Source organism: Alexandromys fortis, unplaced genomic scaffold, assembly GCF_014885135.2.
Source record: "Alexandromys fortis isolate MF-2015 unplaced genomic scaffold, M_Fortis_MF-2015_v1.1 scaffold_9, whole genome shotgun sequence".
NCBI classification, from domain to species: Eukaryota; Metazoa; Chordata; class Mammalia; order Rodentia; family Cricetidae; genus Alexandromys; species Alexandromys fortis.
The window spans coordinates 21,826,888-21,850,605 of NW_026067892.1; the positions used below are offsets into that span (position 1 = coordinate 21,826,888).

Genomic DNA, 23,718 nt, shown 5'->3' on the forward strand with positions numbered 1-23,718 from the left:
TATATATATGCCATATATATAATATATATGCGAATATTTTATAGAAATAAATTGTGAGAAGTAGGATATCACCTGAGTTAAGAACACTGACTACAGCTCCAGACTGAAGGTGTTCAAATGCTAATAACCTTACTGGCTTGCTGAGTAACCACGGTGTGAATGTGGGTGTGGGTGTGTCCTCGTGGTGCCTCCGGGGAGACAAATCTCTATTGTTTTGCTGTTTATTTAAGCTCACAGCATACTATTAAGCTCACAACTTCTTTTATTTGGAGAAACAACTCATTATTAATCTTTATGGGAGTAACTCACAAACTATTTTTAAAAATTCATTCGCTTATTTTAAAAGTTTTATTTGTATGTATGTGAGCCTGTGTGAGCAGATGCCCACAGAAGCCAAAAGAGGGCATTGGAACTGGAGTTAGAGGCAGTTGTAAGCCCAAGTTACATGGGTCCTGGGACTCAAGTCCAGGTCTTCTCTAAGAGCAGTAAATTCTCTTAACCACTAAACCCTATCCAAACTCTCTCTCTCTCTCTCCCCTCTCTCTCTCTCTCTCTCTCTCTCTCTCTCTCTCTCTCTCTCTCTCTCTCTCTCTCTCTCTTCCCTCCCCTCCCCCTTTTCCTTCCTTCCTTCCTTCCTTCCTTCCTTCCTTCCTTCCTTCCTTCCTTCCTTCCTTCTTCAAGACAGGGTTTCTTTGTAGCTTTGGAGCCTGTCCTGGAACTAGCTCTTGTAGACCAGGCTGGTCTCGAACTCACAAAGATCCGCCTGCCTCTGCCTCTCAAGTGCTGGGATTAAAGGCGTGCGCCACCACCACCCGACCCAAACTCTTTCTTAATAAGATGGTAAGATATTTGAAACATAGTGCAAAGAACTGAATACTAATTCATTGAATTACAATATTATGGAAAGATAACCATGCTTATAGCTCAAAAAGATCTTTTTATTTAAAATATAAATATGTATGAGGAAGCATGTACCATACATGTATGGGTACATGTGTGGCAGTTGTAAATTGCCTCACATGGGTGCTGAGAAGCAAACTCAAGTGTTTGTAACAACTGAGCCATCTTTCCAGTCCTGCTCAGAGCTTCTCATCAATGCTCTGTGTTAGCCTCACAGGAATCTGAGTGTATGGTGTTGAGGGGGTACAGCACCCATGTGCAAACTGTACTGTATACCAGCAGACAGTAGAGGTCAGAGGATGAACTTGTTATCAGTCCTTGTTCTCCACCTTACTTGTTCAAAGTTCTCAAGAATTCTCCTGTCTCTCTCTCCCATCTTCCCATAGCTGTGGAGTACTGGTAGGAGGTCCTTCTGTCTGTGTGTTGCTTTTATTGGTTAATGAATAAAGAACTGCTTTGAGCCTATGGCAGGGAAGAACAGAAGTAGGCAGGGAAAGCTAGGCTGTATGCTGGGAGAAAGAGAGACTCCTGGAGCTGCTGCCAAGTCAGACATGCTGAAACTTTGCCGGTAAGCCACTGTCACATGGTGATACACAGATTAATGGAGATGGGTTAAATTAATATGTAAGAGTTAGCCAATAAGAAGTTAGAGCTAATGGGCAAAGTAGTGATTTAAATAAAACAGTTTTTGTGTGATTATTTCGGGGCTAAGTGGCCTCCTCCAACACACTACTGCATCTGGCTTTTTTTTTTTTTTTTTTTTTGGCAACACCAGGCTCTTTACTCAATATCAGCCTGGAGTTGTGATCATCCTCTGAGGGTAGGCTTTCTTCTCATTCTATTTCACATGTCACATCTCCTATATTTTGGTCCTTTGCAGAATACAGATTGATGTAAGCAAGAACATCCACCTATGTTGACTTGTACACATCTTTTGAGGGCATAGTTTGGAGACAGAGTTACACAGGGCACTTATAAAAGCGTGACAGAAGAATCTCATTGTAGCCCACAAATATTTAGAATTTGTGTGCTGACAGCTGCGTCAGGAACAGGGCACAGATCTCCACTTGGTTGGCCTGGCACTTCAGGACAATCTAGCCAGACAGCAAACTGGAAAGGTGCCCAGTAAGAACTTGTGAAGAAAAAAGTCCCCCACTGTTTGAACTGCAGCACGGTCTTCCCCATCCAGGTGACCTGTGTGCAGTGACAGCTGGCCCTTCCACTGGGTGATGTAACATGGGTGTGTGCTTTCTCATGGGTCACCAGCTTGTCTCCCTTGCCCACAAGGACTACTACAGCTCAGTACTTGGTGTGGACCTTATAGGTGAACAGGGTGTGCCAGGCTCGAGGAGATGTCAGACATCTCCCAGCTGCAGATGGTTCCCTGTTGCCACCATTTTGGGCCAGAATGCCAAAAATCTGGCTTTTAAGTGTGTTCTGAGGATCTAAATTAGCTCATGGAGGCTTGAAAAGCAAGTACTTTGTCCATAGAGCCATCTTTTTTGGTCATTCACAGGAACTTTTTTTAAAAGGATGCCTTTGACATTCATCAGGGGTGCACAAGGCAAAACCTTAAAAGGAATGATGTCATGACTACTCTGCAATTATAAACTCACAACATACCAGAATACAGAACACCCAACATAGTTCCCCAAGTCAAGCTTCATCCTAAATGAGAAAATACAGAGCGGAAAAAGCTGGGAGGCTTTAAAGGCTAGTGAATTCCATGTGAGAGGTGTCCTAGAGCAAGTCATCATAATAGGAATTGAGATTCTTTTATAACGTGGGAGAAGCAGGTACTATTGTGCATACAAATATATTAGCAGTCAAATCAGAAAGGATTCAGAAGATGAAGGCAGATCTCTGAGGCTAGGTAGAGGTATGCCACAGTGAGGCCCCATCTCAAAACCAAACAAAACAAACAAAAACCACTCCACAACTCCCCTCTAAAAAGCAAGCAAAAAAAAACAAACAAACCCATAACAACACCAAAGCACCAAACAAACAAAACAAGACACAAGTCAAAAAACTCTCCAGGAAACAGCTCAAGGATTAAGGAACAGATTCCTTTGCAATATCAGATCCTGCTCGTGGTACTACCACTCCTGTCCTAAGAGCATTCTGCTGTAATGAGCTGTCTCTTCCATACGCTGTAGAGACCATGAAGCATAACGTGTCTCAATTAAGAGTCTGGGAATCCAAAAGTTGATCTAAAGTAAAAGTCTAGGATATAAATAGAAGAAAAATCAGAAGCCATCAATTTTGAAGAATCAAATTTCCCAAACCACTATCTTTTAGATAGCCACATTAAACCCCCAGGTCAAAGTAAAACATGGAAGACAACTGACTGCATCCTTTTTTTCTCTTGCTGTGACGAAACTGACCCAGGCAATTAAGGAAGAAAGGGCTGGTTAGTTTGCTTTGTGTTCTAGAAGGACAGGGTTCATTACAGCAGGGAAGGTGTGACCTACAGGCAGGAGCAGGAAGCTGGCTGATCACATTTTTATTCACACACAGGAAACGGAGAGAGAGAGCAGGAAGTGGGGTGAGGTGACAAACCCTCCAAGCTCATTCCATGTGACGTATTTCCTCCACAAGGCTCCACAACCTCTCCAAACAGCACCACAAGCAGGGAACCAAATGTTCAAAGAAAGGAGGCACAGGGGATGTTTCTCACGGACACCACCACAAATACAATAAGCCTGTAAGAAACACCATGTTCCACTTAGAGCTGCTTAAGCGAATGCCTAAGAACTCTAGGCCCTTCTACCCACAGGAACAGAGACTATTCGGAGTGGGGGAAGAGGAGCTCCAGCAGCAACAGTTCTGCTTCTTCTGTTGCAAGGTTTGGAGTTCTGTGAAGATTCCTATCAGAGAGGCGGGGGAGGGGGCTGCTGCTTAACTGGAAACTGAGCTGATGGCCATATTTCAGGAATGTGCAGATGCTGGACATTCACCTAGTGATTTATACACTGGTCACGAATTGCTCTGAAACAAGTGGGTCAGTAGATAAGCAGAGAGGCTGGCTTTGGAGTTTCCTGCCTTCAGTCTTCACTTCTCGGTCCCAGCCTTCCTGAATAATCAGGATACAGTATTAGAGGAAATGAGTGAGGAAACCCTTTGTTAATCACTGTTCCATTACAGCATCCATTACCAACAGGTCTTTCCTGTTAATATATTCTGAGGGGGAGAAAGGTACACACTGGGAAAACCAAACAAGGACAGAGAAAGTCTGAAACATTACACAGAGAGCTCAGCCCTGGGCATACTGGATGGTTTTGTGGCATACAAGGCCCCTGCCTAGGCTCTGGTTCTTGGTTCAGTCTATGTCAGTTTAAAAGATTTCTGGAATTGATCCATCTGAAACTGTTAGCTTTAGTTCAGTCCTAAAAAAATTCAAGGAAAAAATATACTCTTTTTAGTGGAGATAATCAAGGTATCACAAAGCTATACTTCAGAACCATTAATTGCTGGTGTTTGGGCTGTTTAAATGGGCATTTCCTCCAGAAAATAGCATTTAATTAGTCTAAGCCACTACTGAGTTGGTAGATTTATAAAATAATGGTTCACACACATTAGAAGACAACTGCACATACTGAAATCTCATGGAAAACAGCACTGACTCTTTTTTTCTTTTTGAGGCAAGGGCTCCACTTGCTGTGTAGTCAAGGATGGCTTTGAGCTCTTGATCCATCTTTCCGTTTCCCAAGTGCTGGGATTACAGTCATGTGTTAGATATCAGATCAATATGAACAGTTTGTGCCAGAGGTATTCAAAGTGAAATGGGAAGACGAGTTCAGTCATAAAGAGCCAGAGTGAAATGTCACCGTGCTCCATGTTAAGATGGATAAAGTGCTCTGTGGACTCAAAAAAGATGTGGAATGAAACAGAGGGCACTGGGTGGTAACATTAGTAATGATGTCTTATAATAAATCTCCAGGGCAAACACCTTGGGCAAATCAGTTCCTTTTTAAGAACAAAGCTGCAAAGCACCTTATTTTTCATAGGGGATAGATTTATGCCTAAATGGAGAAATTTAAGTTCATGTTATAAACCACATCTTGTAGGAGAAAGGATCACTGTGTGAGTAGGGACCACATCTGGGTAGTATTCTAGTGGGAGAAAGGGTCACTGTAAGTAGAGACCACATCTGGGTAGTATTCCTAGTAGCTTCTATGTCGCTATTTTGTTATTCTCTTTTTCTTTCGAGACAAAAGTTTTAGACTTTTAAAAATGTTTATTTATGTCAAGCCGTGGTGGTGCACACCTTTAGTCCCAGCACTTGGGAGGCAGAGGCGGGTGGATATCTGTGAGTTCGAGGCCAGCCTGGTCTACAGAGTGATTTCCAGGGCAATCAGGGTTGTTACACAGAGAAACCCTGTATTGGAAAAAAATAAAATAAAAATGTTTATTTATTTTTCTGTTACAGGTGTTTTGCCTGCATGTACGTCTGTTCACCACATATATTCCTGGTGCTGAAAATGGTCAAAACAGGGCATAAAGTCCCATGGCACTGGAGCTATGGATGGTTGTGAGTCACCATGTGGGTGTTGGGAAATCCTGATCTTCCTGCCTCTCCCAAGTGTTGGAATTACAAGCATATGCATTCATATCCAGCTAGTCTATGTTTAAGAGAAGTGCAGATGTACCAGGAATGCTTGTGTCTAGTGAACAAGAGTCTGCTCCCAGACTCGTATTGTGCCCAGAGGAATGACTATCCTAGCCATCTAACCCAATGCATCAAGAAGTTCTATAAAGAAAAGAGAATAATGTTTTGTAGTAAACAAAATTTGTCTTTTTTTTTTTTTTTTTTTGAGACAGGGTCTTATTAAGCAGAGCAGGCTGGTCTTGAGCTCACAAATCTCCTGCCTCAGCCACTCAAATGATGGAATCTACTTGTCTTTATAGCTTGTGCCCAAGGGAAAAGAAAGGGTAAGGGCTGTGGAAATAAGGGGAGGAGGATGCTCTGGGAAAAGATAAAAGCCATAGCAATGGGCTGGAAAGATGGCTCAGAGGTTAAGAGCACTGGCTGCTCTTCCAAAGGTCCTGAGTTCAATTCCCAGCAACCACACGGTGGCTCACAACCATCTGTAATGAGATCTAGTGCCCTCTTCTGGCCAGCAGGTATACATGCAGGCTGAACAGTGTATACATAAGAAATTAATAAATCTTAAAAAAAAAAAAGCCACAGCAAAGGAATGGACTGGAGAAAATACGCTCTCCTGACTGTCTTCTGAAGCGCTGGAGACTGAACCTAGGCTTCCTGGATGCTAAGCAAGCATGCACTCTATCACCAATCCACATGTCCTGCCCTGCATGCTTCATTATACAAACACGGTATAAAGTTCTTAGACAAAGATAGTTTTTTCTCTAATATGCCATTTAACCAAAAGTAAAGTTCTTATTTCCAACTTCAGGCTTACAATCCCTGGCAAGAAAAGGGCCCTTAAGAGGTAAGCACTGTAGTTAAAATAGGACCCATAGGGCAACAGCCCATTAACAGCCTAACTCTGGGATTCGTAACATCTTTTAGAATAGTAGGGGGCTATTTATAGTCCAGCAGTGAAGAGAAGGAAGGAGTGGACTGGAGGACAAGTGTGAGTCATATTTTATTCTGCTCTGCTGAAGGCTGTTTCCAAGCTTTCCCTCTGACCAAACATAAGCGGCTCTGCAAGTGATAGGACCACATGTAGAAGCAGGTGTTTAGGAGGAGTTACTGCGGGCTAAGCAAGATAGTGCCAGATAATGCCGAAATGGCAGGCAAAAGGACAGTACTAGAGAAAGGCATGAAGAGGGACTGTTGTCCATGATGCGCTCTGAGGGCAGATCAGGCAGGAGACAAAGTGCTGGGCAGAACAGAACTGACCTTTTGTAAATGACACCTGTCACACCACACACCGCCACCTGCTGTGTTCATGTTTTCACCTCACAGCACAGAAGAAAAGAGAGGTGGGGATTAAAGGAGACTTACACAATATGAACAACAGTGCTCCCTCTTCTTTTGGTTTTTAGTGTGTATGTATCTAGACATGTTCCTTTGTCTGTGTGCATTTATGTGTGCAGCTATACATATATGTGTGTATGATCATGTGGAAGCCAGAGATTGATGTCTAGCATCTTCTTCAGTTGCTGTCCACCTTATTTTTTGGAGACAGGAGCTCCATCAACCTTAACTTCACTGATCTCAGCTAGAGCCCAGGAAGCAAGTCCCAGGTGGGACTACCTCCGCAGCTATAGAATTAAAGGCATGTGCCACTATTCCAGGTTTTTTACATAAGGGCTGGAGATCTGAACTCAGGTCCTCATGCTTAGTCGTGCTGATTAAGCCATCCCCCGTATTTCTGGGACCTCTGTGTATGCTGTGGGACTCTGTCATGAGTGTCTATGATGACATATTTATTGCTTTGGCTTTCACTGTGAATAGAAGCTATACTTTCTTTTATCTAAGGCAGGGTTTAGTCATCCTAACTGTCTCTAGTTCTATGCCTCCCAGATCCTCGGTGTGATCAATCCAGATGTCTGTCATATATCACTGTTCCCTGACAACCTCCTCCTTGTGGTTAGATAGGTACAGCCTGAGTGGCTAAGCTGACTGCTATACCCAGCATAGACTGTACAGATTCAGATGAAACTTGTGTCTACTTGCTTTAAACCTACTAGTGAAAACTCTTCATGGGAGACCTGTTTGGAGGCTAATAACCAATAAAGCTTTGGCTTGTGGATCCTTCTCTCTATCCCTGCCTATACTTTCCTAACCTATGTGTATTAACATCTAGGTGTGAGTAATAAAAACTTATATTTATCTTAACTCGTACCTAATTCATCATAAAGATCTTAAAATCAAAACAGCATTATCTGGCCGAGTTTGAATTTCAGAGCCTTTTGTCAACTTCTAAGAAGAGTTCTCTAAATTGAGTGAGAGCAGTTCTATCAGCAGCCCTCCCTCCCATTCTCCGGGGGCCTCACTTGTACTTCTCTGTACCAATCACAGCCATTCAGACTCAGTAGTGTCTGGCCACCACCACCATCTATATACCCTGGGAACTCCCTCCATCTTTTCTTCTCCTGAAATTGGACTGGACTCTGACCTCTCCTGCTCCTGTTCTTCCATAATTGTCACTTCACATTTCCTAGGGTATCCTGACAAAAAGATTTCAAGAGAAAGAAAAGAGAAAAGCGTATCTCCCTACTGCTAAGGTTTGTTTGTTTGCTTGTTTATTTCCTGAGACGTATAAATTTCATTCTGTGACTATATGTTCAATGCTATGTCCTCGAGTTACATTAATACAGACCATTCACAAATGAAAGTTTGTTTTTTTAAAGCATCTCTGAGAGACAAATGATGTTCTCCAGGCTGGTCTGGGAATTTTATTCTCCAGTAGTGGGAAAAATATCTCAGTGGTATTAATAAGTTTAGTATTGAGAATTACAAACTACCTTTCCTTCCTCAAGCAAAGACACAGGAAAATCTAAGTCTGGTAGGCAAAAAGTGGGGGGAAAAATTAAAGGGGTTGAAGCAATGGCTAAGTAGGGAAGAGTACTGGTTGCTCTTCCAGATGATCTGAGTTCAATTCCTATAACCACATAGCAACACACACCTTCTTTATAACCAGGTCCAGTGACTCTCATAACCTCTTCTGGCTTCCAAGCACACCAGGCATGCACACAGTGCATAGACATACATTCAGGCAAAATACACATACACATAAATAAAATAATTAAAAAAGAAATAAAAGATAGACATTTTATCTATCTCATCATTCTATACATATATATTGCCATATAAAGAACACATATTTGCAGATATGTTAAGTGGTGTGGTAGCAAAAATGAATTGCCAAAGTTGTCGCTCTCATTTTCCCTCATGATGTGGGCACTGAGCTTCCCTAGGTCATCCCCACAGTACTTTTTTACTGTGATAAAAGGGTTTCAATAATGGTGGATGTACAGATCATTTAATGACATCAAGAAAAACAAGTGTTTAGAAATAACTCAAGGCACACAGAAGGGCTAAACACAGTGTGTTTCCTGCAATGTTCAGCTCCACATAAGACCCTTTTAAGAAACTACATGCATGGAAATCTCCAGAAATTTCCAGGCTTGGAAATGAGGAAGTAGGTGACACAGGTTCCTCTTCAAGAGGACGTCCATGATATCCTGATAAAGGAAGACAAGGGATAGGGATAGGACGAGTCCAGGTACAGGGAGGCACTGAGGGAGGCCAGAGATGCTTCTGCTGCAGGCCTTGTGAAAGGATTCTGTACTTGGAACAGAAAGAAGTACTTAGTCTGATAGGCAGTCACAAGATTCTGTAGCTTCTGGAATAAGATGAACTGATGGGGATGAATGTAGGTAGGTATACATAGGCATCTTATTTAGGTGTGACCTACATATATCCACATGCATTTTATTATTGACTTCCCAGTACTAAATACCTGGCTCTTCAGTTCAATCTTTGGTGATGAACATGAAAATGAAAGACAGCTCAGCTGACCCACCTCATAAAAGAGTCCTTCTGGGAACTGCTGGAAGCACTGGGCACACACGAAGCACTGCTCATGGTACAGCTCACCATTACTGTTCACGATCTTCTCAGCAGGCGCAAAGCCTCCCTTGCAGCGCTCACATGTGGCACTGGCCAAGGCATTGGCCATGTTGCTAAAATACACAAAGAACAAAATACAAATTGTCAGCTTGTAATTAGGCTTAAAAGTAGGTAACATCAAGAACTGAGGAGCAAATTCTACCTGGACATAAAAACTCATATTTTATCCACAAAACCAGGTCTAACAAATGCTCATTAACTAGGCACTTGATTTCTGAAAGGGCCTCCTGCTTCGCTTTTGTTTGACTTTAACACCTTCAGTGGGATACACCTGTAGTTCCAGCTTTTAAGGAGGGAGAGCTAAGAATGTTATTGAATCCAGAAGTTCAAGAACAGCCACAGAGAGACTCTGTCTCAAATAACCACACCAACGAATAAATGTCTCCCTTAGGAGCTCAGGCTTATAGCTGGGTAAGTAACTTTATATTTAGATCATACTGCTCCCTACCTCTCGCTCCTCCAGGACTTTATTCCACATCACCTTCCCAACTTGCCGTCTACTCCTCTCCCCTCATAACATACCGAGTCCAGTAGTGCTGCCACATGTGCATGAATGCAGGGCACCAACCACTGGAGCATGGGCAACCTACGCTAGGCCACATTGCAAAAGAATCTGATTTTCTCTCCCCTAAGTGTTATCAATCGCCAATAGCTTCTTAGCTATGGGTGGGGCCTCATGAGCTCCTTCCCTCTGTGAGATAATATCTTAAAAGTCAATTTCTTTTCAAGAACAAAATCTAAACTTCATGTAACTGAACATTATATCATAACCTAAATTTAGATTATACCTTTGATTGGATCCTATTGAAAGCAGCTGCTTAAATTTCTGAAAATTAGACAATATGCCTATAAAACAGTACATAAGTCAAAAATTGAGTACTAGCAATATAAAATTTATTTTTTATTTATTATTATTTTTACAGTATTCTGCCTGCATACATGCCTGCAGGCCAAAAGAGGGCACTACATCTCATTACAGATGGTTGTGAGCCACCAAGCAGGTGCTGGGAATTGAACTCAGGACCTCTGGAAGAACAGCCAGTGCTCTTAACCTCTGAGCCATCTCTCCAGCCCCATAAAATGTATCTTAAAATAACAGAATTTTCTGCCATAAAGATCATTTTCCAGATAGAGAACTAGGTTCAGAGGTGGACAATTAATTCAGCATCACTGAGCCAGTTTCTTAGTACAAGAGTAGAATCCAGACTCTCTGCTTGCAGGGACTCATCTGTCACAGACCAGAACCTTATTGCAAACTCTGGAGAGTTCATGGCAGGGATGCAATCATGTTGTGCAAGTCAGCAGAATGAAGCCAGGCAATAGGCAGCACTGGGTGACTGTGACAGCTCCCTCATGAGCAACCCCACAGGATGTATTCAATGAATTATCTGTTTTCTCTAACCACCAGTGCTTCAGAAGAAAGGCAGCATGGCTGAGGCAAAGAATTAGACAAGAATTTAAAATAAATAGCTATTTTGTTTCCAAAAGTTCTAGAAATGAAGATGGTTTTCTATGCTGAACAGTCACTGACCAAGCTATTCCTCACAATTTCACGAGTTTCTTTTTTGTTTGTTTTGGCTTGTTTTTTGTTTAAGAGGCCTCTCCGTAGCATAAGCAAGTCTGCTCCACTGACAGAGCTTCTGACCTTCCAGATATTTTAGCAGTCTACCAGTGCTAGGAGACAGATGGTGTGGAGAGCCTCTAACTTCACAGATACTTTAACCAGCTGCCTTGCTCCTACCTCTTTCCAAGTTTGGCTGTTTCCATAGCAAAAGCGGCAATAGTTCTTCTCCACTCCACCCCAACAGAGGGCAGGCAGCTTTATACTTGTCTTTTCTAGTATAAATGTTTCAAGGCAATTCTAAGCTGTAACCTGCCATAAGAAACTCTATGTTCAGCTGGGTGGTGGTAGAGCACACCTTTAATTCCAGCAGTGGGGAGGCAGAGGTAGGTAGATCTCTGTGAGTTTGAAGCCAGCCTGGTCTACAGAGCAAGTTCCAAGGCAGGCTCCAAAGCTACATAGAGAAACCCTGTCACAAAAAANAAAAAAAAAAAAAAAAAAAAAAAAAGAAAAAGAAAAGAAAAAGGAAAAAAAAAGAAAGAAAGAAACTCTATTTTCAATTCTCATATTCATCATTTCAGGCTAATCAAAACTCAGTTTTAATTAGTAAGCTAAATATATAAAATAAGAATGTCACTGAAAAAAAAAAAAGGAAGGAAAAGACAGGGCCAGTGAGATGGCACAGCAAGTAATGGTGCTTGCTGCCAAGCCTGAAGATCTGAGTTTGATCCCTGGAACTTACACAGTAGAAGAATAAAACTGACTCCAGGAAGTTATCTTTTGACCTGCACATGTGTGCCCTACCCTCCAAAACATATTTTTAAAAGGGAAAGAGGGCAGCCTCACTGCTGGGTAAACCTGGCCTACATACTGTGTAAACAAGCTTCTACTTTGTCATTTCAGAATGAATGTGACAAGAGAAAATCCATATAGTTCCTTCTACCCAGATAAATGGTGACAGTTTTAATAAAGCTCTGGCTCTCCAGAGCTGTGCACCCTCTTTTCTATAGAAAAAGTGGCTGAGTGGAGAAGGATGCTAAACCCATACCTGCTCAAGAATTCTCAGAAGCTATTTGAGGATGAAATAATAAAAAGTATAAGCCACTCTGGAAAGCAGAAGAGGCATGAAAAGACATGGCATCATTACATCATTATCATTCTAAATTCTCTCAAGGATACACCCCAAATCTCAGCATTTTTTGTTTGTTTGTTTGTTTCTCAAGACAGTGTTATACTGTGTGGCCCTGGCTGCCCTGGAACTCTTTCTCTCTCTCTGCAGACCTGGCTGACCTCAAACTCACAGAGATCCATCTAGGATTAAAGGCATGTGCCATGCCGCCACCACCATGCTAAACCTCAGTAATTTTAATGGCCCTCCCAAAAAGCTGAAGAACATTCTGGAATGTTCTGATTCACTACCACTTAACTCAGTGATTCTCAAGGTATGGAGTGACTGGTTCTCTGGAAGTTCTGGAGTACCCTCTCTCAGCCACAACACTGTGCAGAAGCAGACTGTAAGGAAGGAGCTTGCATCAAGAAAAACATCAACAAAATGTGCACAAATGTAAAGCAATAGCATTTTTCCTCTATAATATTAACATAATGAGTTGCTTTATACCGAATTATCAAGTACAAGAACTCATACAAAAAGTACTAGACTTCAATCCTTTTGTTTTGTTTTGTTTTTTACATTTTTGTTTTTTTCAAGACAGGGTTTCTCTGAAGCTCTGGCTGTCCTGGAACTCTGCAGACTAGGCTGACCTTGAGCTCACAGAGATCCACCTGCCTTTGCCTCTCAGTGCTGGGCTTAAAGGCCACACTGCCGCCACCATCATCACCACCCAGCTCCTTCTTTTGGTGGTGCTTGAGGCAGGATAAGGAAGTTCTTGGATTAAAAATGCCATTAGCACTGACTTGTTCACGTTCACTATGTTCCAAATTTTATTTATGTTTGAATACTCAAGTAGAATTGGCAAAAATTCTACTTGATTCAAAAAGAATTTGTGTGTGTGTGTAATACATATATATCGTAATACACACACACACACACACACACACAAATTCTTTTTAGTAAAAAGAAGGAGCAGGACACAGCAATCACTTGCATCCCGACTGACCTCATGTTTCCCCTTCCTCTATCTTTTTGTTTGTTGGCTGGTTGACTTTGTTTTTTCTTTTTTTGAGACAGGGTCTTATGTAGTCTAGGCTGATCTAGAATTCCTCATCCTCCACACCTCCCAAGTGTTGGGATTGTATGCTCAGCTCCTTTCCTGCCTGACTCTCCAGTAATATTCACATTTTTTATAGCTGACAATATTTAATACAACATATAATAGAGCTATTTTTTGAGCAAGTCATTAGATCAATTATACCTAATTGCTTAATTTCTCAGAAAGCATTTTTCACTAAAAAGTGTTGCTGACAAAGACAATATGGGAGTGGGAAGAATGTATTTCTATAAAGTCTAGTCTTTACTGACCTACCTCTTCAGGTCGGCTGCTCAGGAAACTACAATCAAGCTTCCCAATTTCTCAGATAATCAAATACCTTGAGAGTTTACCAGCCACTTCAAATACTGGTTATGGAATAATTCCCCAGCAAATTATTTATCAATTAAAGTTTAGTTTCACCTCTGAGAACTTTCAGAGTATATTTTTTCCTGTTATAGATCCTGACAACACAAAGTGCCAACTTCTCTCATGGTTAACAAGATGAAATGTACATTATTAGAAATATGAGAGCTTTCTATTCTTCCCAGGACGGTGGCATTTTCCTTGACATCTGCTATGTCCTCTGGTAGAAGTTTACAAGACAAGGCAATCTGTGAACCACCCCGAGCCCTCGGTACACCCTGGAAAAGCCGTGCTAAATTAAAACACATTAGCTGGATCAAATGCCTAAGGAACGCAGATCTAAAGAGCTGGAGATTTGAAAGCCCGCATGGCATTCTAGGAAGGAAGAGACTCACAATTTTGCATAAAAATCACAAAATTCCTTGTAGACTTTTACATCACTGTGCCTGCGCTGCAGCTTGGACACAGCCCTCTCATCTTCATTCCCGTTAGCCTCGACGACATTGTTAAGGACTGTCCGGGGAATTTCTTCATTCTCTGGGATGGTGCACGGGCGTGATCGGGCTGGGAAGGCCATTGTACAGGCTTGAGAGTTCAGAGTCCTCTGATGCCGAGCAGGATACAGAGAAGAGAAACAATATCCAGGCCTCCTGTTTCCCAGCCAGGGTCACTCCCACTGTTCCCACATGCGTCACCCAGCTGCCAGGGTCGCTACCGACTTTTCATGTTAAGAGCTCAGTAGCATAGCAGTCTGGCTCTAGTACAACTTTCTAGAAGCTCCCGAAAACATCTCACATGGCAGTGACAACCTGTTTCTGAGCAATTCTCCATTTGGATGTGCAAAGCGCCTTTTGGAAAGCTTGACTCGCTCCAGCGAGGACCTGAGAGCCCCTGAAATGAAGCTCTGTGTGGTCATCTATTATCTTTGCTCTTCATACAAGAAACAACTTAGTACAGGCTCAACGACTGGGCACAATTTCATCCCAGCTAACTCTGTAACAGGAGTCACAGAGTCTTCATGGTGTTCCTGCTATATTTAGTTCAAACTACTGTGTTGGTCCAGATGATAACAACAAATAGCGTAGCACAAGGCAACACAAAGGTTTAGGATTTTTTTCCTTTTTTTTTAACTTTTTATTGATTCTTCGTGGCTTTCATATCATGCATCTCAATCCTACTCATCTCCCTGTCCCCTCGCTTCCACACCCTGCTCTTGTAAACTCCCTACAAAACAAAATTTAAAAATAAAACCAAAACCAACCAAACAAACAAAACCAAAGGCCTACCAGCAAAAAAAAAAAAAAAAAAAAAACCTCGTCACAGAAGATGCAGTGTGGCCCAGTGAGTCACGCAGTATACCGTTTAGTTCATACGTCTTTCTTTGTAAGTGCAGTTAGTCACTGGTCTGGTTTGAGGCCTCTGGCTTCTGCTACACCATCAACACCAGGCCCTCACTGGCCTCCTCTTGGAGATCCTCCTGTTGCCCTGTGCCATGGAGATCCTGCAGCTTTGGACCTGCAGGTCTTGCCACTACACATGCTCCAGCAGTTCACAGATGAGCTCAGTGCTTCTAGGCATGGGCTGATGTAACAAGGACAGTCACAGTTCCACACCAAGGTTTGGTTTTTTTCTGAGGTTCCATTTTTTATTCCAGTAAGCCATCCCAAAGCAAGGACCCCACGGGACTTGTGAGCAGGCATACTGCTGGGAACCTCAGGTTAACAGGGGAGTCATGAGACCAACACACAAGCAACATACAGTTGAGACCCGAGTACCAGTGAATGATGATACAGAAGAATCAGCAAGCCACTTCTGTCACTGCACATCCTCTATGAAGTGGGTGTTACTCACAAGTAAAAAGACCATGGCCACAAAGAGACTGAGTAATAAGTAAGTGGTGGGGTCCAGACTTAAACCTAGGGACTATGCTCTAACTTCCATGAGAGAAAATGCCTCAACAGAATCACCAAGAAATAAATCAGTATGTGATGGGTTCAACATGGGACCAGAAGCAGGAAATGAGATATTTCCCTACTTTGAATCTAGAGATATCAGAATGATGAAGAACTCAGACTGTAGCCTTAGACCTGCTGAGACCCAAAGCTGAGGGATGACAGAACAGGACAATCACTAGTTTCAAGTAGTAAAAAACAGCTTTACGATGTAAATGTTATTCTTTCTATTTGTCTATCTATAAGACCTTATTACTGGTTTCTATATATCTTTATGTTATCCTTTCTTTTTGTCTATCTGGTTTCTTTTCGTCTATCTGGTTTCTATATATCTTTATGTTAGTCTTTCTATTTATCTATCTATATGCTTTCATTTACTGGCACAGTAAAGCAGAGGAAGGACAGGATCAGACAATTTCAGGCTGACAGAGCACATGCCATTGCTTAGTATCCTGGCTGAAGTAGAGGAAATACAGTAGCGGAGTTGGGAGCTTGACAACAGCATAGCTGCTGTAGCGCCACTGAGTATGTAGCTACTGTGGCCACCAGGAAGCAGGGCCGTGCTCTCTACCCATAGGAATCTCTTTACCCCCTTCCCTGGCTTGCCTGTTTTTCGTCTGTATAAACTGTCATTTGTGGAACTCTGTCATATGTGATGGCTGAAGGCTGGCTTTAAGTCAGTTTCATGACATTGAGATCTGTCAGCTTGCAAACATACATGTGGTTTGTTCTTGGGTTTCTTGTGTTACTGCGTAATATTCAGCAATATTAAAGTATGTTATGATCAAACCATTCACCCACTGAAGGAAACTTAAGTACTTCCTAGTTTTAGGCTATTACAAATAAAAATTGTATAGAAGCTTCTGTATAAACGTTGATTTATATTTCTCTTGAATAAACACCAGAGTGAAACTGCTGAGTGGTATTCCAATCATACTTTAACTGTGAAAGAAATACTAGGAGTGGCGGTGCATGCCAGGAATACCAGCACCTGAGAGGCTGAGGCAGCAGGGTTTAAGAGTCTAAAGCCAACATGGACTACATAGCAATGAAGGAGAGCCAGAGTTGCACATAAGATTCTGTCTAAACAAAACAAAGGCCAATCCTTTATTTGACAGGGCGGGGGTGTATCTCGGTGGTAAGTCACTTGCCTACCACAAGCAAGGGTTCAGTCTCTCCCACTGAAAACAATTACTGATGCAAGGACATACTACTACAAAATCCTCTACAATCCTCTCTGTGACTTGTCTGATATCTTTGTAATTTGTACCTGATTACTTAAGAGAAATTAAAAAAAAGAGGAAAAAGTTACATAACAAGTAGCAGGAATCTCCTTCAGGCTGGTAAAAAGACCAAACCAACTAGTAAAATCTGGATAGTAGAAACTGGCTGTGTACAAAGTTTCACTCTCAATCCTAAACCTCAGGCCTCACACAGCTAAAGACGGACAACAAAGTATCAGAACACAGTGGTACGATCCTGTGATGTTATTTGTAGAAGGTGACCTGCTATCTGCAGCCTAAGACAATCTGCATTCTCATGGGGGAGGGAGAAAGGAGAACTCCATCTCTTGTATCTCAGTAGTGGAAAGCACATGGTAGCCAAAGAGAGAATCACCAAACAGGTGATTCTGTTAAATGGGGTCAGCTACCTGGGAAAAAGAGTTGGTAGAAATGAAAGTTGCAGGAGACCAGAGAATATGGCAAGATAGAAGCTTTTAAAAATCCAACTGACATCAAGATTAAGAAATATAGTAAAGATGGTTTAGTATTTTAGCAACTACGTGGTCACTTTTAAACTTAAAAAAATGTTTTTTGTGTGTGGTTTTGCATGTGAGTGCAGTGCCAATAGAGGCCTGGAGAAGGTATCAGACCCCGTGGAGTTGAAGTTACAGGAAGTTATGGACGGCTGGACATGGTGCTGAGAACAGAACTCAGGTCCTCTGGAAGAGCAGCAAAGGCTCTTAACTGCTGAGCACCTCTTGAGCTCTCACTTTATATCTTTTGAGCTATAATTTTCAGATATTTTCCCAATAAAGATAAATTTTTATGTAGCTTGTATGTGTGTATACACAGTACATTCTCACTGCCGTGGTTGAAAATTAGTTGATGATAAACATATGCGTTTATTTCTGGGTTCACTAGTCTGTTCTATTAGTCTATTTTTACGCCAGTACTGTACTTAGGTCACCAGTGCTTCCAGCTCTGTTCTTTCTGCTCACGATTGCTGTAGCTATTCAAAGTCTCTGGGGCTCAATCAAAATTTTAGAAGTACTTTCTCTATTTCTGCAGAGAATGTTACTGGTATTTTTTCCTGCATATATGTTTATGTATGTTTGGAGGAAGAAAAGGGTGTCAGTTCCTCTGGGATGGAGTTACACTTGTGAGTCATCATGTGAGTACTGGATTGAGCCTGGGTTGTCTGGAAGGGCAGTCAATGATCTTACTCCCTAAGTCATCTCTCTAGGCCCCAACAGTGTTTTGACAGGAATTGAACTGGTTGGTCATAAGGGGTTTTACAAACATTGTAACAATTTGGGGACATATGTCTTTCTAATCTGGGGAACCTCTTATTTTCTTTTATCATTTTTGGTGATTTTCAAAGAGATTATTTCTTTCCATGGTCATGTGGTGGCTAAATTTATTTCCAGATCTTTCTTAACCCTCTCCTTTTTTCCCTACCGTGATTCAGATTGCTTTATTGATTTATTTTCCCTGAAATTTGTTTATGGATGGACTGGCGAGATGGCTTAATGGGCACCTGATAATCTAAATTTGATTTCCAAAACCTAGATAATGGAACGAGAAAAGCTGTCCTCTGATGTCCACATGTGTACGTGGCATCTGCATATAAGCAAATTTGCATGCACGGGCAGTGCACCCCCCTACTTTTTGTATCTTTTTACTAATTTATCAATACTAAAAGAGTGTGTTGTGTGTGTGTGTGTGCACGTGTGTGTGTGTGTGAATGTGTGCATAGAATCTTTAGGCTTTGCTATACATTAAATCATATTGCTATAAACAGGTAATCCAAACCTCTTCCCTATATGCTCATGTGTGTGGAGATGAGAAAACAACTTATAGATAGGAGTCAGTTTTCTCCTACCAACATATGGACTTTGTGGATTGAACTCTGGTCCTCAGGCTTGGCTGCAGATAGATGCCTTTAACCATCTCTTATGCAGAAGTTACTTCAATATAACTGCTTTTTTTGAGCAGTGGTCTTATATGGTATGAAAATATTTCATAACTGTTTTAATCAATCAGTCCAAGATTTACATGTTGTAAGGAAAATTTATGACTGTGACCCTTGGTTTATATTTTTCAGATCACCTTCTTATCTGCACCCCTTTATCCCCAAGACAGAGTTGCTTTGTGTAGCCCTGACTGTTCTGGACTCACTCTATAGACCAGGTTGGCCCCAGACTTGAAGATCTGCCTGCCTCTGCTTCCCAAGTGCCTGGATTAAAGCCATGTGCCACTACCACCTGGCATTATCTGTTCTTTCTATCACCCAGAAAGATATCAGTTTGTTTGTCTGTTTGAGATGAGGGTCTCTCTATGTAGCCCTGGCTGGCTTGGCACTCAGAGATTCCCCCTCCCCCGCTCTGACTCCAGAGTGCTGAGATCAAAGGTGTGCACCATCATTTCACCCCTAGCACTCTAAAATATTAATTATGATCCAGAGAGAAAGGAGGCAAAGGTTCTGAAGAAAGAAAAGAGCTAGATCATTTCCACCACACATTTCTATCACACTGACCTCTTACTAGGAGCTAAGACCCAACCAGTTGATTCTCAGCATAAATACAAGGCAAGGAAATTCTTTGTGAGATTTTTGTTTGTTGTTGAGACAGGGTTTCACTATGTAGACCTGACAGATCACAACTCAACTCTTGCTTTTGCAGGGATTAAAGAATTAAAGGCACCAAACAATGTTCCCTTGTTGATTTTGGTTTTTGAGACAGGGTCCCACTTGATAGCTCAGGCTAGCCTAGCATTCAGCAGTAATCCTTTCAGCCTTCTTAGTGTTGGGATCATAAGAGCCTCCATATATTGTTCCAAGTAAATTCTTTGTACCTTATATATCTTCTTATAGAATAATAACACAGGAGCCAGAGTGAGGATTCAAAGTTAACTAGGAAGCTCGGGACATGCTGACCTCTACTGAAAAGGTGTCAGGGAACAAGTTTTGGGGTTTTAGGAGTGAGTAACAGCACAAATGGGTTACCTCCTTTTTAGCAGTTATTCTGATAAGATCTCTAAGCTCATTAAACTAATTGCTCACGTTTTCTTCTTATCCACATCACTAGGTGCTCATGTTGCATCCGCATAAGCACATCTGCTGAATGAATAAATAAGTGCATACAAGTCACAGCCTCTGCTTCCCTAAGTATACAATGCAGGCAGGGAAACAGTACTCAGCATATAACCGTTTTTGTTGTAAGTAAGCAGAGAGTGAAGGCTTCGTAGTCAGAGCTCATTGTTCTGAATGAGGATCAGTAACCATGAGGCCAGTGAAAGGTTGGGTGGCATTGTTCTCACCACGTGAGTGCGCAGAGGTTCCTTCTCATTTTAGCCAGCACAGAGCAGCAAAAAGAATGTCAACAGAGCACTCTGAGGCCAAACCAACATTACTACTCAGGTTTATACCTACGTCTCTTGTTTTCTGTTTTTACCTTTTCCAAGACTTACTCTCAGAATTACAGATAGTCATTTTGGATTATGATTCAAACCTTCAGAAAAATTTATCCCAAATGTCCTTGAGTGAAGCTGCCACTGCCATTATAGCAGTGTCAAGTCCTTAGAATGGGAGGCTCTTTTCTCATAAATACTGAAAGTTCCTGTTTATTGCTTAGGTGATTTTTGTTGGAGAACTAGGGTTATTTGAGATCCTTAAGGGTTTTCCCAGAGATGTTCAATAATCTAATTAAGCTAGCCATTCACCAAAGTGGACATGCATATTTGGAATATCCTCTAGGACAAGTCTAAACTCAAATGTTCCCTTAAGCCACTAAGAATAGAGATTTCTATTCCACGAACACATCAAGACCATTTGCGGGATGCCAAACTTCATCATTTTCCAGAGGATAGAGTTTGGGCCCTGGCTGGTAGTCCCGGTTAATTTTTTGGGAGGTAGACATAAGTTCAAGTTAAAAGGGAAGAGAAACTTCAGTTGGAAAAACTGCCTCTACCAGATAGCCTGAAGGCAAGCCTGTGGAGCATTTTCTTGATTCATAAGGGATGTGGAAGGGCCCAAACAGGGTGCATGGTACCACCCCTGGGCAGATGGTCTTGGGTGGTATAAAAAAGCAGGCGGAGCGCCACAGAGATCAAGTCAGTAAGAAGCATTTTCCCACAACCTCTGCTTCATTTCCTGCTTCCAGGTTCCTGCTTTGACTTCCTGCTCCCACACTGAAGCTGAAATAAACCCTTTCTTCCCCAAACAGCTTTTGTTCACAGTGTTTAATCGCAGTAATAGAAACTTAGCTAAGACACTGGGTGTGCTGAGACCAAACTACACACTAGTGCACTCTAGCACAGCATGCAGACAGCTGCAGAGCTTCTCATCCACCAGTCTACTAACTTCAAAGATACAAACAACCTACTCAGAGATGTCAGACAAAACACTACAGCTGTTCCCAGAGCTTAGATACTTAAAATTTGGACATATTCATGAGCAGAGTTGCCAAAGCAGCTTTTGGGGGTGGAAACAGTGCTGAAGATTGAACCTAGGGCCTCATTAAGGCAGGGCTTTTCTACAAGGCCTAGGCTGGCCTGCTAGTCACTATGTAGCTCAGGCTAGCCTCAACCTCACACCTTGGGCCACCAGCCCAGACTAACGGTGCAGTGAGAGATGCTGTCCTGAGTATGACTTGACTAGTGTGCTCTTGCACTGTCAGCAGCTATGAGCACTTCAAAAAGACCTGCGGAAGACTGAGCCATTAGTTTTCTGCCATAGAAGAGAAAGAAGCTCATGAAGTCTTGTCCCTCTCCCATAAGATTTATAAGCAGGTCAGGCATGGTGGTGCATACCTTTAATCCTAGCAGGGTTATAAGAGATTCTGTCTACACACACACACACACACACACACACAGAGAAAGAGAGAGAGAGAGAGAGAGAGAGAGACAGACAGACAGACAGACAGACAGACAGAAAGAGAGAGAGAGAGAAACAGAGAGAGAATAAAGTTTTTTAAGCAGTGAAGACTGTTAGTGTTGCGGGAGATCCTTCCGCTCCTCCAGCCTATAGCCACTGAGATACCAGCCCATTGGGGCATGGTCTCTCTCCCTTTAAAAAAGCGGCCACTTCCCTCTCCTCTCTCTCTTCACTTCCTGCTAGACTCCCTTCCTGGTTGCACAGAGGGCTGTTGTCTGGGATGGTGATCTGTACGTTTTCTCCCCTTTAAATAAATACCATCCTATTAATCATAATTCCAAACTGGTGTGGCATTGTTTGTGACTTACGCCTTCATGTTAGGAGGAGGGTCTCATGAGCAACCCTCCCTGCCCCCAAGAAAATAGACAGATAACTGTTGCATTGGAGAAAAGAGATTTTTTTCTTCAATGGTGTAGCTGCCCATAAATTGTTCCTGCTCCTAAAAGTAACCCTTCAACTACACTCCCTTAAGTAACTCCCAATTAAAGTCATTATTTTATCAAGCTAGTATTTGAATAGAATCTTTTCTTTGGTCTGTTCTTGTGCCCTATCTGGGGGTAAATTGATGTCTCCTCTACAAAGTTCACACAACAACCTGTCTCAAAAGTCAAGGTGGGGGCTAGGAAGATGGCTCATGGTTAAAGCACTTGCTAGGCAAACACTGAATGTGAAGACAGAGTTCAGATCCTCAAAATCCACATAAATGATTGTTGTAGAATATTATTTTAAGGTGTGTTAGGGCCTAGCAATAGGTGCTGTATCAGGTCCTGATTGTGCCTAGCCAATGAGGGGCGACCACATGAAGTCAATTGATAGGAACATCTGGGTGCTGGGAGGGTATATAAGCGCCCCCCCCCATGTTTAACAAACAAGTCTGCTGCACACCTTCTACCTGACTCCCAGCGGCTGAGCCATTGACACTGAGCCTTTTCATCCCCTCCCCCAGGAAGATGTTAGGGCCCAGCTACAAATGATGAGTGGTTGTGGCAGCCTGTCTGTAATTCCAGCCTCAGAACACAGAAGCAGGGGATCCCCAGAGCACGCTGGCCAGCAAGACTAGTCATGTCAACAAGCTCTGGGTGTAAGTGAGAGATCCTGCCTCAAAGAGTGATAGAGGATGATGCCTAACATCATCCTTGGGCCTCCACACACATGCTCAGCCACAAACATTTACATACCCATGCGCACACACATGCATAAAAGAAAAACAAAACCAAGGACAATAAATTCCGAGAAATGACATCAGAGCTGGCCGTTGGCCTCCACACACCTGTGCAGACATGTGTATCACCCTACCATGAACATGCAAACACACCTGCACATACACAAAAGAAATTGGACCTTATAGTGAAAATATAGCTTTTACATGATCATTCCTCTATTCATACATAAACTATTGTGACATGTATGGTATTTACATTATATTCAGTAGCATAGTATAGAGATGATTTAAAATAAAAGATTTGAGGAAAGTTCTATGCAAGTATCAGGTCATTTTATAAGGGGCTCAAGCAACCACAGATTTTGCTATCCCCTGCACAGAATGGTAGAGGTAGAGGTGCAGGTTCAGGAAGTGTTCTGGAACCAATTCCCAACCCCATTGTGACCGCAGAATGGGAGAGGGAAAAAAATGCTGTATTTCACAAAAGATTTATAAAATCCATCATTAAACCAAGAACTCAGCAACAACTACCACCAGAATGAAGCTTCTTCAATTGCTACCAAAGATTTCTGTGTCATACTGGGTATTCAAATCACTAATGTGGCTTAATTAAATTACCATTTGGCAATTCTGTTTCATGTAAGTGGAAAATTTCATCTGATTTTCCTCAGACTACTAAAAACAAAGCAACTATGACTTGTAAGTGAGATAATGGAGATGGAAAATTCTTTCCCATTTCAGTCTGTAGGACAAATGTAATGCTTTCTTTCAAGACAATAAGGAAGTAGACAAAGATCAACCAGAAAGAG

The 23,718-nt window shown here is 42.0% G+C and overlaps 1 protein-coding gene across 4 annotated transcripts in view; it reads right to left on the reverse strand.

Moving 5' to 3' along the window:
• Positions 1-23,718, reverse strand: part of Lims1 (LIM zinc finger domain containing 1) — a 113,935-nt gene that overhangs the window by 19,309 nt on the left and 70,908 nt on the right. For 2 of the 4 annotated variants that reach the window (XM_050139703.1, XM_050139696.1), the window contains exon 2: positions 9,399-9,558. In XM_050139703.1, coding sequence (XP_049995660.1) covers positions 9,399-9,558 — 160 coding nt within the window. Of the gene's footprint in view, positions 1-9,398; positions 9,559-14,034; positions 14,239-23,718 lie in introns of those variants that run through there. The other 2 variants (XM_050139689.1, XM_050139713.1) reach the window with 2 other exon arrangements.